Source organism: Molothrus ater, chromosome 34 (genome assembly GCF_012460135.2).
Source record: "Molothrus ater isolate BHLD 08-10-18 breed brown headed cowbird chromosome 34, BPBGC_Mater_1.1, whole genome shotgun sequence".
Taxonomy (NCBI): domain Eukaryota; kingdom Metazoa; phylum Chordata; class Aves; order Passeriformes; family Icteridae; genus Molothrus; species Molothrus ater.
The window spans coordinates 309,783-327,003 of record NC_071661.1 but is presented as its reverse complement, the minus strand read 5'-3'; the positions used below and the strand labels follow the sequence as shown (position 1 = coordinate 327,003).

General features: G+C 52.3%; 1 protein-coding gene and 1 pseudogene across 1 annotated transcript; both read right to left on the bottom strand.

The window, feature by feature from the left end:
* Positions 1 to 17,221, bottom strand: part of LOC129047051 (zinc finger protein 135-like) — a 208,199-nt pseudogene that overhangs the window by 22,050 nt on the left and 168,928 nt on the right.
* On the bottom strand, positions 12,538 to 13,470 carry LOC129047049 (olfactory receptor 14A16-like). Its single transcript, XM_054518109.1, has one exon. It carries the CDS (start codon positions 13,468 to 13,470, stop codon positions 12,538 to 12,540), a length of 933 nt encoding a protein of 310 aa, XP_054374084.1.

Sequence of the window (17,221 nt, the reverse complement as noted above, 5' to 3'; positions counted from 1 at the left end):
CACACAGCCCCTGTGATGTCACACAGCCCCTGTGATGTCACACAGCATCCTGTGATGTCACACAGTCAATGATGAGATGTTACCCTATGATGTGATACAGCTGCTCTGTGATGTCACAGAAGTCTCTGTGATGTCACAGAAGTGTCTGTGACATCACAGACTGCTCTATGATATTACACAGCCACCCAGTGATGTCACTACTCTCTGATGTCCCTGACCCACCCTCTATGATGGCAGAGTCTGCTCTATGGCCTCACACTATGATTGCACAGACAGCTGTGTGATGTCACAACTCCCTCAGAGATGCAACAAGACCCACACTGTGATGTCATACTGACACTTTGTAATGTCACAGCACAGACTTTCACCTCACAGCCAGGTCTATGATGTCATACAGCCATGCCATGATGTCACAGCCTGCTCTGTGATGTCACACAATTCCCTCTATGATTTTGTAGCTGCTCAGTGACCTCACACAATGAGCTCTGTCATGTCACAGCCCAATCTGTGACCTCACACAGCCCACTCTGTGCTGTCACACAGCCCCTTGCTGACATCACAGCTGCTCTGTGCCTCCATGACACAGCCCCAGAGGAGCTGCTGTGACACAGCCCCCTCTGGGACATGCCACAGCCCCTGCCAGTGCTGAGCCCCTGGGAGCTTTGTCTGTGCCCTGCTGGTGTCCCTGAGGGGCCCTGGCAGTGCCCCAGCCCTGCTGGGCTGTGCACAGGAGCTGCTCCTGGCCAGAGCTGTCTCTCTGCAGCTCTGCTACCCTTGCCAGGAGCTGCCTCTGGGCCAGGAGCCTGGCCCAGCTCAGCAGCACAGACACAGCATAAGGACTGTAATGACTCTCTGGGGCTTTGGTGCTCTTTGTGTCTGCCATGGACAAAGTGCTGCCCAAGTTGGCTCTGTCAGGGCCTTGCAGCTGCTGCCCATCCCTGTGCCCTGTGCAGCCCAGGCTGTCCTACGGTGTCCCTGCCCTGCGCCTCTGTCCCTGCAGGCTGTGGGCATCCCCCGGCTGCCCCACCTGGCTGGCCCCTTCCTTTGCTGACAGCTCTGCCTCCTGCCTGCCTCTGCCTGCCCACACAAAGCCTTCGTCTTGATATCAAAAGGGTTCATTCAATTTTTACTGTGCCTGTGAATTTTAGCACAGGAACAAGGCATGCAGGTGCTGCTTTCCCAGGAAGGATGGCTGGAAGACAGGAAGATATCTGCCTCAAGAATGTAGTGGCAGAAAAAAGAAGGACTGAAACTGGGAACTTGGAGTGGGTTTTATGGTAATGAGTAAATTGGAATACACATTTAGCAACGCTGGTAGAATTACATGTCCATATAAGATTGGGGCTATCCCTCACTAGACCTCAGGCCTGAATAAATGATACCCTCTTAAATAGGAAATTAGTGTTAAGGAGCCCTATTCTGATATTTCAGAGACTTGGTGACAGCAAGGCCTCACAGAACAAGGAGTCAGCTGTGAGACTGTGCAAACTCATGGAACAAAGGGTCCATTGTGACTCTGCAGAACCCCATGGAACCAAAATCCATTTTGGCACATTGGGGCTACATTGAACCAATTGTGATACACCACTTGGTGATACTGCAGATCCAAGGACACCATTGTGACCCTGAGAAACCTCTTGGAACCAAGGGGCCATTCTGACTCACCAAGGCCTTGTGGAATCATGGGTCCATTGTGACACTGTAGAACCAAGGAGACTGCTGTGGGCAGTGTGAAAGCTCATGGAACCAGAAATCCATTGTGACACAGCAAGGCCTTGCGGAACCAAGGGTCCTTTGTTAAACTCTGTGGCCTCATGGAATCATGAGCCATTGTGACACAGCGTGGCCACATGGAGCCAAGGGGCCACTGTGACACCGCAGATCCAAGGAGACCATTGTGACTGAGGAACCTCATGGAACCGAGAGTTGATTGTTCCACTGTGGGGCCGGTGGAACCAAGGGGACCGCAGTGACTTTGTGGGGCCTCATGGAACAATGGAGACTATTCTGACACTTTGGGACCCACTGGAACCAAGGGGCCATTATAGCATGGCAGGGCCTCATGGAACCAAGGGGACTACAGTGAACCCTGGGGGTCTCCATGGGATGAAGGGTCCAAGGAACCAAGGATACCATTGTGACACTCTGGGGCATCATGGAACCAAAGGTCCATTGTGACACAGCAGGGCCTTGTGGAGCCAAGGGGACCACAGTGACACTGCGGGGCTCCATGAAAGCAATGGTCTGTTGTGACACTTTGAGGCCTTATGGAATCATGGAGACCATGGTGACACCAAAGGCCTCATTGAAACAAGGGGCCATTGTGACACTAGAAGGCCTCTTGGAAGCAAGGAATCATTGTGGTACCATGGAGCGTTGGCAGGCCAAGGGGCAGTTGTCACACTGTGTGGCACCAAGGAGTCCATTGTGACACTACAGGGCCCCATGGAACTAAGGATTTGTGGAACAGTGCTGGAACACATGGAACCAAAGGTCCATTGTGACACTGCGGGGCCTCATGGAATCCTGGAGGCCATGATGACGCTTTGAGGTCTCGTTGAATCAAGGGGCTCTGCAGGGCCTCATGGAACCAAGGAGCCCCTTCTGACATTGTGAGTCCTCATGGAACCAAGGTCAAGTGTGACACCATGGAACCAAGGAGACTGTTGTTGTCTGGTTTTGGCAGTACAAAAGCTCATGGAACAAAAAGTCCATTGTGACATTCTGGGCCTCATAGAACCAATGAGACTGATATGACACTTAGGGACCCACTGGAACCAAGGGGCCATTGTGACACCACAGGGCCTCATAGAACCAAGGAGCCATTGTAGCACAGCAGGGCCTCATGGAATGAAGGGGATCACAGTGACCCTGTGGGGCTCCACAAGGGGCCCTGGGGCTCTGTAAGGGGCTGTGGGGCTCCATGAGACCATGGGGCCGTTCTAACTGTGGAACCAAGGATACCATTGTTATACTATGGGGCATCATGGAACCAAGGAGGCTATTGTGAACCAGCAGGGGAACCTGCTGAGACTATTGTGACACTTCAAGGGCCACTGTGGAGCTGCAGGGCCTCGTGGAACCAATGAGACCATTGTGACATGGCACAGCCTCATGGGAGCAAGGGGCTGCTGTGACACTATGGGGCCTTATAGAACTGAGGGGCCCTTGTGACCCTGTGTGGCACCATGGAACCAAGGAGAGCACTGTGACACTGCAGGGCTCCGTGGAACTGGGAACTCGTGTGGCAGGGAGGAGCCCAATGGAACCAAGGGGCCATTCCGTACTTCAGGGCTTCACGGAACCAAGGTGCCATTGTGATACTGCAGAACCAAAAGAGACCATTGTGACACTGAAGGGCTTCATGGACCAATGAGACCATTCTGGCACTCTGAGTCCCCATGGAATCAAGGGGCCATTGTGACACCACAGGGCCTCATAGAACCAAGGCAGCCACTGTGAAACTGCAAGGTCTCATGGAAGCAAGGGGCCATTGTGGTGCTGCAGGGCCCCAGGGATCCAAGAATATGGAACAGGTCTGGCTGGCTGGGCCTCCTGGGGGCTGCCTGACCGGTCCAGCTGACCTTGGCATGTTGAGGATCACTTCTCATCAGCCACTGAAGCCCTGGAGTTGTCTGCTTTCCTTCCTGTGGGAAAGAACTGTCCTTGTCCTCCAGGGGTTCATGGCTGAAATTGGCATCCCTCCTCCAAATTTGATTATATCCAAGGATTATTCCCGTATGTCACCTGTCAGGACAGACAGCTCCAGCTGGTCTTGGTTTTTTGGGGGCCAACTCTCATCTGCCTTCAAAAAAGAGGGGGCCTGTCATTTTCTTCCCATGCAAAAAAAACATCTTTTATGTCCAGGCATCCATGGCCAAAACTGAGGATCTACCTCCAAAATTCCTTATATCCAAGGATGGCTCCCAGACAAAAGCTTCCAGGCCTGTCCAGGTTCCCTTGGCTTCCTGAGGGCCAGCTCTCATTATCCTTTGAAACACTGGGGCTCTGTACTTTCCTTCCTATGGAAAATAACTGTCTTTCTTGTCCAGATGCCCATAGACAAAAGTCTGGTTTGGCCTCCTAAATTCTGTCTATCCAAGGATTCTTCCCTGACAACAGGTCTGGCTTGCCTTGGCCTCCTTGGGGCCGCCTCTAATCAGCCTTTGAAACACTGGGATCCAACCTTCCTTCCAGGAACCCATGGCTGAAATGGAATTCCACCCCTAATACTCCCCAGATATCCAAGGGTTGCTTTCAGACTAAAGCTGCAAGGACAGGCAATTTGAGGTGTCATGGGACCAAGGGTCCATTGTGAAACTGCGAGACCCCATGGAGCCAAAGGTCCATTGTGACTTTGCAAGGCCTCATGGAATCATGGAGACACAATTAAGACACGTCACAGCCTCATGGAACCAAGGAGACCAATGTGACACGAACAGGACTCATGGAATCACGGAGACCATTGTGACACTGTGAGGCCTCATGAACCAGTGAGACCATTGTGACCCTGGGGGTCCCCACAGAACAAGGAGGACCATTGTGATACTGTGGGGCCTTGTGAAACCAAGAGGCCTTTGTGACACTGCAGGGCTGAATGGAACCAAAGCTCCAGGGTGACACAGAAGGGGCTCCTGTCATCAATGGTCCATTGTGACACTGTGGAGCCAAATGAGACCATTGTGACACTGCAAACCCTCAGGGTCCAAAGGTCCATTGTGACACTGCAAGGCCTCATGGAATCTTTGGGACCATTGTGACACTGCGGGGCCTTCTGGAACCCAGAGGCCATCGTGACACTGCTGGACCCCATGGGATCAAGCCACCATTATGGCACAGCGGGGCCCCATGGATCCAAGGCACCATTGTGGCACTGTAGGGCCCCACAAAACCAGGGGAACACAGAACAGATCTGGCTGGTTTGGCCTCCCAGGGGCTGCCTGACTGGTCCAGCTGACCCTGGCATGTTGAGGGTCTCTTCTCATCTGCTGCTGAAGCACTGGGGCTCCGGGCTTTTCTTCCTATGGAAAAGAGCTCTCCTCCTCCTCCAGGCACACGTGGCCAGAACTGAGATTCCACCTCCAAATTTCCTTATTATAACAGAGGAAATGTATTGTATTTGAGTATCTGTAAAAAGGCTTTGCCCCGGGAGGTCCCGGTTGTCCTTGATGGGCTGCAGCTGCGATGTCCTTAATTGGGCTGCAGCTGTGACCAATGAAGATAACTGGGATAAAAGGGGGCGGGTTAACCAGACAGGGAGAGCCTTGGAGGTGCCCTGAACTGAGAAAGATGCAGAAGAAGCTATCTGTGCTGTGACGATCTGCAGCCATAAGAACACACCAAGGAGGGATGGGATTTAGAAATCTGATAACAACAGTATGGGACTCCAGAAACAGAACAACAACACCTTATATCCAGTGATCGTTCCAATAGGAATATTCCAGGACAAGTCTGTCTTGCAGTGGTTTTACAAGGGTCACTTTGCATCTGTCTCAAAAAACACTGGGGAAGGCTCCGTGATTTCCTTCCTATGGAAAAGAACAGTCCTGCTTCTCCAGGTGCCCATGGCTGAGATTGGGGTTCCACCTCAACAATTCCCTATATCTAAAGTCTGGTCCCAGACAAAATCTTCCATTCCTGACAAGTCTTGCTGGCCTTGGCCTACTGAGGCTCTCCAAACACTGGGGCTCTGTGCTTTCCTTCCTATAGAAAAGGAAGGAAAGTACTTTTAGTCCAGGTGCCCGTGGCCAGAATTTGGGTTCCACCTCCAATATTGCCTGTTGTGACAAATTGGAGGAGATTGTTGGCTCAAAACATTTCATATGTGGGGGAGGAAGGGCAGGTCCATCTGTGCCCTGCCCTGGAACACCAATCCCCCCAGAGCCTCTATCCCAGCCCAGCAGTGGCTGCCAGTCCCTGGCACAACACAGGCAATGCTCCACAGCCACCTCTGCAGCCCCAGCCCAGCTCCTGAGGGACCAAATGAGCCCAAGCCCCACCTGGGGGAAGGGCCCAGGGAGACCAAGGGGTATTGAAGGCTGACCACAAGGCAAGCACACATCTTGATCCTGCATCCTCTTGGAACTTCCATCTGAACAGTGCTGGAATCCAGGAGTTGGAAGCTCTGTGAGTGCTTCTCTAAATCTTATTTGTCTTTTTCTTATTCCCTCTTCTTCAAAATTTGAATAACTTAAAATGGAACAGGCTTAGAGTTTGTGAAGTTGAATGAGCAAAGTTAATGTTACGAGAAATGTTTCTTGTTGATTGAATGTTGTAATAAACCTTTTGCCAAAGTTTCGCTGATAGTCTAAAGTTACCAGTAAGGTTCCTGTTTTGTTGTTTAGAGCTCCTGAGAATCTCTTGCTGATATTTCTCCAGTGTGTCCAACTCAGTGTACACAAACAATTGTAATTCCTTTTAAATGTCTCCTTGAGAGAGTTTTTTAGTGGATTTGGGTCAGGGCTTGTGTGTCCTGCTTGGCCCAGCCCAGGAAGGGCTTTCCCAGCCACATTCCACACTCCATTGCCCAGCTGGAGCTGCTGGTGCCTCTGAGTTGTGCTGCCCCAGCCCCAGGGACGCTCTCCTTGTCTGCCCATTCCCCCACGGTCTCTGGGCAGGGATGGCCTCACTGGGGGCTGCTGACATCCTCAGCAACTTGGAGGCTGCTGCTGAATTTCACTGCTGCAGAGGCTTGTTCAGCCTTCAGCTCTTCAGTGCAGGAATTCAGTGTCCCAGGGCTCATGAACATTCAGAACACCTTAACAAGCCAAGCCTCTGGGAATCATTTGATTTTAATTTTCAAGTCCTTTGTGGTTAATTAGACAGATCTCAGTAGTATATCCAAAGTGAATGCAATATATTTAAAAAAACAGTGAGAAAACATTTTTAGGTCCTCTTTAGGTTTTTTCCCTTGTTAATTCATTGACATGTGCAATCTCCAATTGACACTGAATCCAAGTACCTCCCCATGCAATTGGACTAGATATGAAAATCCAGACCCTTCATGGCTGACAATCAATCAGACTCTGTCCCTGTCCCCACCCCACCATTTCCCCCATCCAAGCCCTGGCACTCAGAGCAGCCTTGTGCAAATCTGAGCTGCCTCCAGCCCAGGGTGCACCTTCAGCTTTCAGCTCCTTGGCTCCAGCTCCCACCCGCTTTCCTTGGAGAAGGAGCTGCCCGAGACACAGAGGGATGTTCATTTCTTGTCAGCCAACAAAGCCAAGGGAAGGCACAGATCCATCAAATGCAAAAGTCATTCTTCTCCCTGGCTGTGCTATGCCCCTGATCCCCACAGCCTGTCCTGTTTCCTTCATCCCTGCATTGCCAGGGACTCTCTGGGACAAGGGAGCTCTGCTCTGGGGATGGAGGGAGGTCCAAGTGCCACCACTGGAGTGGGAACCACAACTCATCAGGTTTGTGTCCTTTGGGGATCAGGAACTGGTGAGACTCAGAGGCACAGAAAGTTTCTCTTCATGGCCAACAGACCATGGTTGAACAGGACACAATTTAATAACAATCACGCTCTTCCCTGAGCTATGAGCAACGTCCCAGCAGCGTCTGATGAGTCCACCATCCACAAGGGATTTCCATACTAAAAGTAATTTTTGACAAACGTGTCTCTGTGATAGATACAAACACAATTAGATTCTTGTATCAGAATACTCATCCTGGAGTGGGGGCAAAACAGCTCCAACAATTCCTGATTTGCAAAGCTGTCAGTGGTGGATGGAGAAGGGAGGTCAGGCTGCTCTTGGTGTTGAGGAAATGCTGAAACCAGCCTGACTCATTTCATCTCCTCCTGTCCTGGCTGATCTCCCCTCTTTCCCCTTCCACCCATTGGCTTTTGTCTCCCACCAGGCCCCCGGTGAAGAGCCTGGCTCTGTGTTCTCCATCCCCTCCTCGCTGGCACTGCCAGGCTGGGATGAGGAGCCCCTCAGCCTTCCCTGCTCTGGGCTGGACAAGCCCAGCTCCCTCAGCCTCTGCTCACAGCCCAGGGGCTCCAGCCTCACCTTGGAGGCCCTTCCCAGACCCTGCTCCAGCTGCCAGACATCTTTCCTGCCCTGGGCAACCCAAGCCAGGCCACAGTGACCTGGATAATCCCCGTCCTTGACGTCCTGGTCACACAGCCCTGGCCCCTTGTCCCCATGTCAGGCTCTGGGGTGGATCCTGTGGAACATCCTTTGGTGGAGGCTGTGGCTCCAGGTGGGCCGGGGGGATCCGGGGGGCAGGGACCCCGCTGGGCATGAACAGCATTGGACTTGTTGGGAGAAACTGTGAGGGGGAGCTGGGGCCGAGTGACCAACCCAGTGACCTGACACAGCCCTGCTGGGATGTCACACAGCCCCTCTGGGATGTCACAGCCTGCTCTGTGAGCTCACAGCCCCTTCTCTACTGTCACACAGCTGGTCTCTGATGTCACAGCCAAATCTGTGATGTCATAGTCTGCTCTGTGATGTCACAGCTGGCTCTGTGATGGCACAGTTGGCTCCCTGATGTCACAGAGGCAGTCTGTGGTGCTTCTCCATGACCTCATATATCCCACTCTGTGATGTCATAGCCCACTCTGTGACCTCATGTTACCAGATGATCAATTGCCTACACCAGCTGAGCTGACACCTGGAGCTTGTTCTCCACATCCCCAGGCCTATGGAAACCACAGAAGGCCCATTGTGTGAGAAGGGGAACTGGAAGTTCAGCAGCCTCAGTGTCCTGCCAGCTCAGCCAGGCCCACTGGAACATTGGGGTCCACGACCACCAGGGACCACCAGAGAGACCCCCAGGACACAAGAACACATGGGTACAGGGGAAGGGGGAATATGCTAATGATTTTGGGGAAATGATTATCATCTGTATGTTTAGTCCAAGACATTCAATGAATATGTGTGCAAAATACAGAAAATAAACAGAAACTTTCCTGTACTCAGCATGCATGGCTTTGAGAGGAGCTCTCCCCCGTGCATCCAGCTGAATAAAGAATGCTGCTTCTTAATGCTACACTGGGGTTAAGGAGTTTTCTGTTTCACTGAATTTTTGGTAACACTCCCACTGCCAAGGAAAGCTCTGTCTGCTGCTGTTCACAAACAGAGAAGGGCTGGGGGCAGATGTGGGGCTCAGAGGCGGCCTGGGGCACAGTGACCATGAAATAATCAAGTTTTCAATGTTCTGTGAAAGAAGGAGGGGCAGCAATAAAACTCCCATACTGGAATTAGGAAGGGCAGACTTTGGCCTGTTTAGGATGAAGATCTGGGGTGTACCAAATTGGGCACTGATTTTTTAAGGGAAACAGCCCTTAAAAACAAAGAGGGCTGGGAAGGATGGACACAGTTGAAAAAAGTAATCTTAAGGGGGAAGGAGCAGCCTGTCCCAGTGTGGCAAAAGATGAGCTGGTGATGAAAATGACTGTCCTGGCTGCCCATGGAGCTTTTGTGGGAAGTCAAGGGGAAAATGGCCTGATAACTCAGGAAGTGTTTAAGGATGTCATTAGGTTATGCAGAAAGAAAAGTTGAGAGTTGAAAACTCAATCAGAGCTTAACCTATCAGCTTCTGTAAAAAAATAAATATGTTTTTATAAAAAAATTTATAGCAAAAGGAGGGAGAAGGAGAACCTCTACTCTTCATGGGATGAAGTGGGAAATAAAATACCTTAAGATAAGGAAAAGTCTGAGCTACTTAACACCTTGTTTGTCTCAATTTTCAGTATTAGGACAGGTTTACGTCAGGACAAGTGTTCTCCTGAGCTGGTAGATGGGCACAGGGAGCAGAACAGCTCCCTGGAATCGAGGAGGAAGCAGTTGGGGACCTGCTGAGCCACTCAGATGCTCACAGGTGTATGGGATCAGATAGGATCCATCCCAGGGGGATGAGGGAGCTGTGGATGAGCTCCCCAAGCTGCTCTCCATCATTTACCATCACTCCTGGTTCAGCAGGGAGGTCCCAGAGCACTGGAGGTGCCAGTGTGAGCCCATCCCCAGGAAGGGCTGGAAGGAGGATTTGGGGAACTCCAGGCCTGTCAGCCTGACCTGGGTGCCCAGCAAGGTTATGGAACAGATCACCTTGAGTGCCATCACAGGGCACCCACAGGATGGCCCAGGGATCAGAGCCAGCCAGCTCAGTGGATTTAGGGGTGGCAGGTCCTGCCTGACCAGCCTGGTCTCCTTTTATGCCCAGGTGACCCACCTGTGGATGGGGGAAAGGCTGTGGATGTTGTATGCCTTGACTCCAGCAGAGCCTTTGACTCTGTCTCTAACAGCATTCCCTGGAAAAGCTGCAGCCCACGGCTTGGGCAGGTTCCCTCCTCACTGGGAGATTTAAGAGCTGGCTGGAGGCTGGGCCCAGAGAGTGTTGGGGATGGTGCTGCACCCAGCTGGTGTCCAGGCACTGGGGCTGTCCCCAGGGATCTGTGCTGGGCCCAGTCCTGTTTAATATCTTCACTGATGATCTGGGTGAGGGGATCGAGTCCAGCATTCACAAACTGCAGATGGCACCAAGCTGGGTGTGAGTGTGGATCTGCTGGAGGGCAGGACAAGAAGACCCAGCCTTAAGCTGCCCCAGGGGAGGTTCAGGCTGGACAATAGGAAGGAGTTCTTCACAGAAGGGGTGAGTGGGACCTGGAATGGGCTGGCCGGGGGGAGGTGGCAGAGTCACTGTCCCTCTCCAGTGGCACTTAGTGGCATGGTCTGGGTGACAAGGCAGTATCAGGGCATTGGTGGGACTTGATGATCCCAAAGGTCTTTTCCAGCCTATTTGATTCTGTCATTCTGTCATGATTGGGACCCTCTGGGGCCATTGTGACACTGCAGGGCCTCGTGGAACTAAGAGGACCATGGTGACACCGTGCAGCCCCACAGAACCAGGGGTCCATGGTGGTGCTGTGGGGCCAAATGGACCCAGGGAGTGCCCCGTGACACTCTGGGCCGTCGTGGAACCACAGAGGCCATTGTGACACTGCAGGGCCTCGTGTAACCAAGGGGTTTCACCATTTTGACACTGCAAAACCAAGGAGACCATTGGGAGACTGCAGGGCCCAGTGGAACCAAGGGGCCGTTCTGACACTGCGGGGCCTCATGGCACCAAGGGGACATTGTGACACTGCAGGATCCTGTGTAACCAAGGGGCCACTGTGACACGATGGGGCCTCAAGGAATCTGGAATAATGCTGTGACACTGTGTGGCCTCATGGAAATAAGGAGTCCACTGTGACACTGAGGGGACTTGTGGAACCACAGAGACCATGGTGACAGTGTGGGACCTCATATGACCATGGGGCCATTGTGACACCCTGGGGCCACATGGAACCAAGGGGACCACTGGGAAACTGCAGCACCAATGAGAATATTGTGACACTGTGAAGCTCCATGGAACCAAGGAGACCATTGTCACATTTGGGGGCCTCAAGGAACCAAGGAGACCAGTGTGACAGTGCAGGGCCTGGTGTAACCAAGAGGCCATTGTGACACTGAGGGGCCCCATGGAACCAAGGACATCTTCGCAAATGTCACCAAGCTGGATGTGAGTGTTGATCTGCTGGAGGGTAGGAGTGCTCTGCAGAGGAACCTGGACAGGCTGGATCCAGGGCCCAAATCCAACAAGAAGTTTAACAAATCCAAGTGCCGGGTCCTGCACTTTGGCCACAACAACCCCTGCAGCACTACAGGTGGGGGACAGAGTGGCTGGAGAGCAGCCAGGCAGAAAGGGACCTGCAGGGAGTGATGGACAGCAGGCTGGACATGAGGCAGCAGTGTGCCCAGGTGGCCAAGAAGGCCAATGGCTCCTGGCCTGGATCAGGAATGGTGTGGCCAGTAGGAGCAGAGCTGCTGTGCCAGCACTGATCTGCCCCCAGCTCTGCACACAGACATTGCTGCTGCAGCTCCAGAGAAGGGAACAAAAGCAGTATAGCCACAGCTCTCTCTATAGAGAGCAGCAGACATGACTTTCTTTGGTATTTTCTTGGGGAAGGTTGTGAGAAGGTTGGAGAAAAGTGTAAGAAATTATTTTTATTTTTAGTTGTTATACTTATTGTGCATATGTAGAATGTGTTTTAGAGATATATTTACTAAATGGTGATTTCTTATTTAGACACTAGTAATAGTGTTTTAGATTCATTGACCAATTCGGTCAATGCTGTATTGGACTGCTTGTAAGGGGATAACTTTATTAAGAACTATAATATTATAAGATAATATAATAAAGTGATTGATCAGCCTTTTAGAATCATGGAGTCAATGCTAATTATTACCAGGCTGGCGGCAGCTGACAACAAGGAGAATCTCTGGAGCAAACTTTGCTGGAAGATCCTTTAGTTCCTTTAAAGTCACCAAGAGCGCAGCCCCACATTGGCACAGTCTGTGGCCACAGGGAAGGTAGGGAGAAACAAAATGAGAAATGGCACAAACAATGACCTTTCTTTGTGGACAATATGAGAAAACTAAAACAAAAGAAAAATATTGCCACATAAAAAAAAGGCCACAACCAAACCAACTCGAAGTATCAAAAATTACTTTTATTACAAGTCATATGCAGAAATTGGCCAGCAGTTTAATGTTCCTGAAAGCATCCAGTCATCAGTCTCCTCACTGCAGCCTTGAGCTCCTGGTTCCTCAGGCTGTAGATGAGGGGGGTCAGGGCTGGAGGCACCACTGAGTACAGAACTGACAGGGCCAGATCCAGGGATGGGGAGGAGATGGAGGGGGGCTTCAGGTAGGTCAAAAAAGAGGTGCTGACAAAGAGCGAGACCACAGCCAGGTGAGGGAGGCAGGTGGAAAAGGCTTTGTGCCGTCCCTGCTCAGAGGGGATCCTCAGCACAGCCCTGAAGATCTGCACATAGGAGAAAACAATGAACACAAAACAGCCAAATACCAAACAGCCACTAACAGCAAGAAGCCCAAGTTCCCTGAGGTAGGATTTGGTGCAGGATAGCTTGAGGATCTGTGGGATTTCACAGAAGAACTGGCCCAGGGCATTGCCATGGCACAGGGGCAGGGAAAATGTATTGGCTGTGTGCAGCAGTGAATAGAGAAAGGCACTGGCCCAGGCAGCTGCTGCCATGTGGGCACAAGCTCTGCTGCCCAGGAGGGTCCCGTAGCGCAGGGGTTTGCAGATGGACACGTAGCGGTCGTAGCACATCACGGTCAGCAGGAAATACTCTGCTGAGATGAAATATCCAAAATAAAAGAGCTGAGCAGCACATCCAGTGTAGGAGATGTTGCTGGTGTCCCAGAGGGAATTGTGCATGGCTTTGGGGACAGTGGTGCAGATGGAGCCCAGGTCAGCAAGGGCCAGGTTGAGCAGGAAGAAGAACATGGGCGTGTGCAGGTGGTGGCCGCAGGCTACGGCGCTGATGATGAGGCCGTTGCCCAGGAGGGCAGCCAGGGAGATGCCCAGCAAGAGGCAGAAGTGCAGGAGCCGCAGCTGCTGCGTGTCTGCCAATGCCAGCAGGAGGAAGTGCCTGATGGAGCTGCTGTTGGACATTTGCTGCGGCTGCACATGGGCACCTGTTCATGGGGAAAGGACAGTGACAAGTCAGGAGAGGCTGCTTGGAGCCAAACCTGGGCCATTCCCTGCAGACTGCCCCGCTGGGACTCACCCAGCCTTGTTCCTGCTCTGGGAAAACCTTCACCCAGGTCCCTGCCTGAGCTCCAGTTGTGCTGGCTGAGGGTGCCAGGAGCAGCCAGGCCTGTGCATGGGGGCTCTTGAGGAGCCATCCCTGCCCCACTGCCCTGGATTTGTGGCCATGGGGCAGAGGAACAAGGCTGGATATTCAGGATTTGTCAGGGGAATCACTCCTAATGCAGACAGGCTTGGTAGCATCTGCACTCCTAGTTCTAAAGGAAATGGATGGCACAAGTTGGTTTTAGAAACTGTTTTCCTACCCACACACCATTCCTGGCTCTCTGAGGTCACAAATCCCCAGCATTTCTGCTGCACTCAGAGTTTGCCACTGAGAGATGGGAGAGGCAAAGGATTCCCTGTGGCTCAGGGAAGGTGAGGGGCTGGATGGGCTTGTTCCCAGCTGCCCTGGCTTTGCACCTTTGGCTGCAATCAGAGCACAGTCACACTCCTGGGTCACCCTGGGATAAACCAGACCCTGCCCAGAGCAGAGGGATCCCTGAATGTCTCACCCTCTCTCAAGGTCTCTGGGCAAGGTCTCAGCACCCCCTTGTGCCAAGGACACTCACGGCTCCCTGGGCAAACCCAGCAGCATTTCCTCAGCTGTGGCAGCTCTGCCCTTCCCCGTGGGACATTCAGGGAACTCCCAGAGGCTCTGGCACAGATCTGCACCCAGGAGGGCAGCTCAGAGCCTGGCAGGGCACAGCAAGGAGATCCCTGGCTGTGCCCATGATGGGATCTCAGGGAGGGGGCTCAGCTCATTCCCCTTTCCCATGGACTGCTTTGCCCACAGCCCCACAGGTGCCAGGGGAGCTTGGACACCCCATTCCCATGGACAGCCCTGCCTGGCAGGAATGCCAAGGGCAGTGCCTGACTCAGCTGCTGCAGATGCCAGAGCCTCCCTGAGAGCAGCAGATAACAGTGCCAATGTCAGGGCAGGGCAGAACCAAGAGCAGATGTTGTGGTGCTGTGCCTGAGAGGGCAGGGCAGAGACAGCCGGGCACTCAGGACAGTGTTCCCGTGCCCAGCTGTGCCCGGCACCTCCCACACACCAACAGTGCCCTCCTGCCCCAGCCCTGCTCTCTCCAGCCCCCTCTGCTTCCCTGAGCATCTCCCTGGGCCTGGACATTCCCTGCTGAGAGGAGCCTTGTCCCTGCCAGCGCTCACAGAGCCCATCCCAGCCTGCGTGCCCTGGCTGGGGCCCTACAGAAACCTGCCTGTGTGCAGGGCCCTGGCTGGGGCAGGCTCTGTGTGCAGCTGGGCAAGGGCAGCTCAGGAGAGCCCTGCTGGGCCCTGCAAAGGTGATGCTGCTGCTGTGCCGGGCTGAGGAGTGGCTGAGGGCCCTTTGGGAGACTCCCAGCAGAGAGACTGATCAACTTAATTTACAGTTCTGCAGTCCCTGTAAAAGATCAAACATTCCTTTGATGATCCTGTGTGTCCCTTTCAACTCAGAATGTCCTGGGATTCTTGGATTACAATTCCTGTTCTACTTCTCTCATCCCCTTGTTTTTTATAATTAAAAGAGAAAAAAATTCCCTTGCAACAGTGTTAGAACAGTAAAGTAAAAACCAGACATTAATTGGAAGCTGTCAGGTGTCCCAGTGGGGATGGGGCACACCTGGGGCCTGATTTCAACAATTTATTAAGGTTGATTAATTAGGATATTTAACAGGAACATCCAATAGGAGATTCACTTACCCCAGTTACACGGCCCTGGCTCAATCCATTGGAGTAGGTCCAAGGGCTTCTTTGCCTTCACTTTTTGTTATGACTGCTCACATTCTGGTCAAAAATCAAAATGTTCTTCTTGTAGGTCCTCTTCCTGATAATAAGACGATACAGGATACTATATGTATTTTATACTATATGTATTTCAGGAATGCATTTAGATAGTCAGCTTATTTTTCTAAAATCAAAGAAAAAGGTTAGGGAAAATAATAAAGTTAATAAAAGATTATAGTTATAGATGTATATAATAGTAATAGAGTTCATTAAGAGTTTAATAGACCTAAAAAAGGAATATAGATTTATAACTATGTAATAGTAATTTGTAGAGCTACAAATATATGAAAATTGTATAAAATAAAAAAAATCTTTTTGCCCAATGTTCCCATCCTTCTCCAAGCAGGAAATGGAAAACAGTCTCAGGAAAGCTCCTGATCTTTCCAGCAATCCCAGGCTTACCTTCTTTGGGAAGTGCCCTGCGGAGCTGTGCCCAGGCTGGTCTGGAGCTGGGAGCAGCCCTGCCCCACCCAGCCCCTCTCAGCAGCAGCCCCTGCCCTGCTCAGGGCGGCTCCTTCCCCCCAGAGCTTCTGCCCAGCGCTGGGAGCAGCTGCCAGGGCTGGCTGAGAGCTGTCCCTGGCAGGCAGCAGAGACCCTGCCTCAGCACAGCGCCCTGGGCTGCAGGACCCTGCTCTGCAGGACAGCCCTGGGCACCCCTGGCTGCTCTGCACAAGAGACAATCAGAGAATGTACTCACAGGCTCTGCAGGCATTGGCATGTTCCAGCTGCAGGAGATGGCTCCAGGAGCTGCAGCTGCACTGTCCTGCAGCCAGAGGTTCCTGTGCCAAGGGCTGGCAGTGACTGTGCCCCAGGCACTTCTCAGCCCCTTCCCAGCCCTGACTGATTGAAGCTCTCTGTGCCTCTGTGCTGTGCCCGCGCTGGCTGCAGGCAGTGCCCCAGCCCTGCTGGGCTGGCACAAGAGCTGCTCATCAAGAGAAATGTGCTTTTGAAGCTCTTCTTGGTGACCAGGAGCTGCCTCTGTGCCAGGAGCCCAGCCCAGCTCAGCAGCACAGACACAGCACAAGGACTTTAATCAGCCTCTGGGGCTTTGTGCTCAGGCCCTGGACATCAGTCCCTGAGAGGGAGCTGAAGAAACCTCTCCAGAACTCCAAGGCAGAATCCAACTCCAAACTTTCTTGGACTTTTAATGGGTCCCAGAGAGGGACACGACTGAGCAAGTGTCCCCAGGCCCCAGGCAGAGCAGAGAACTGCAGGCAGTGATGACAGGTGGGGACAAAGAGAAGCCAAGTCTTGGTGGCCTGGGGCACAGCAGGGTCTGTGCCAGCAAGGGCTGGGAGGAGACACCTTGTCCTGAGGCCCTGGGGCCTCCTGGCACAGCCCCAGCCAGGCTGGGCACTGTCAGCCCCTTGTGCTGCCCTCAGCATCCCCCCCTAGCCCACATCCCAGTGGCCTCAAGGATCTGCTGCAAGGAGTCCCTGGGGAGCCTTGCTCAGCAATGGCCCTGGGGGCCCATCAGCCATGGCCTTGCAACCCTCCCAGGTGTAGGACCTTATGCTGAATGATTTTGGCTCTTGGTAAAAAGTGTGTTATCACTGTTAAAATAGGGCACTAGAAGGTCCAAATTCTACCTTTATTTCTAAAATATAGTTTTTAACAACTTCTCAGGAAAAGTGAGGGCCATTTAAAAAAACTATTATCTCTCGTATCATCTATATAGAGATGCATGAAGCCAGAGTTTTTGAACCAAGTAGAACATATTGGGACACTGAAATAAGGTCAGATTTCCAGAAATGATCTGCAGCTGGAAGCTGGAAGCTCTCACCACCCTCAACACACCAAACTCCAGGAAACCCAGCAATGTCTACAGACA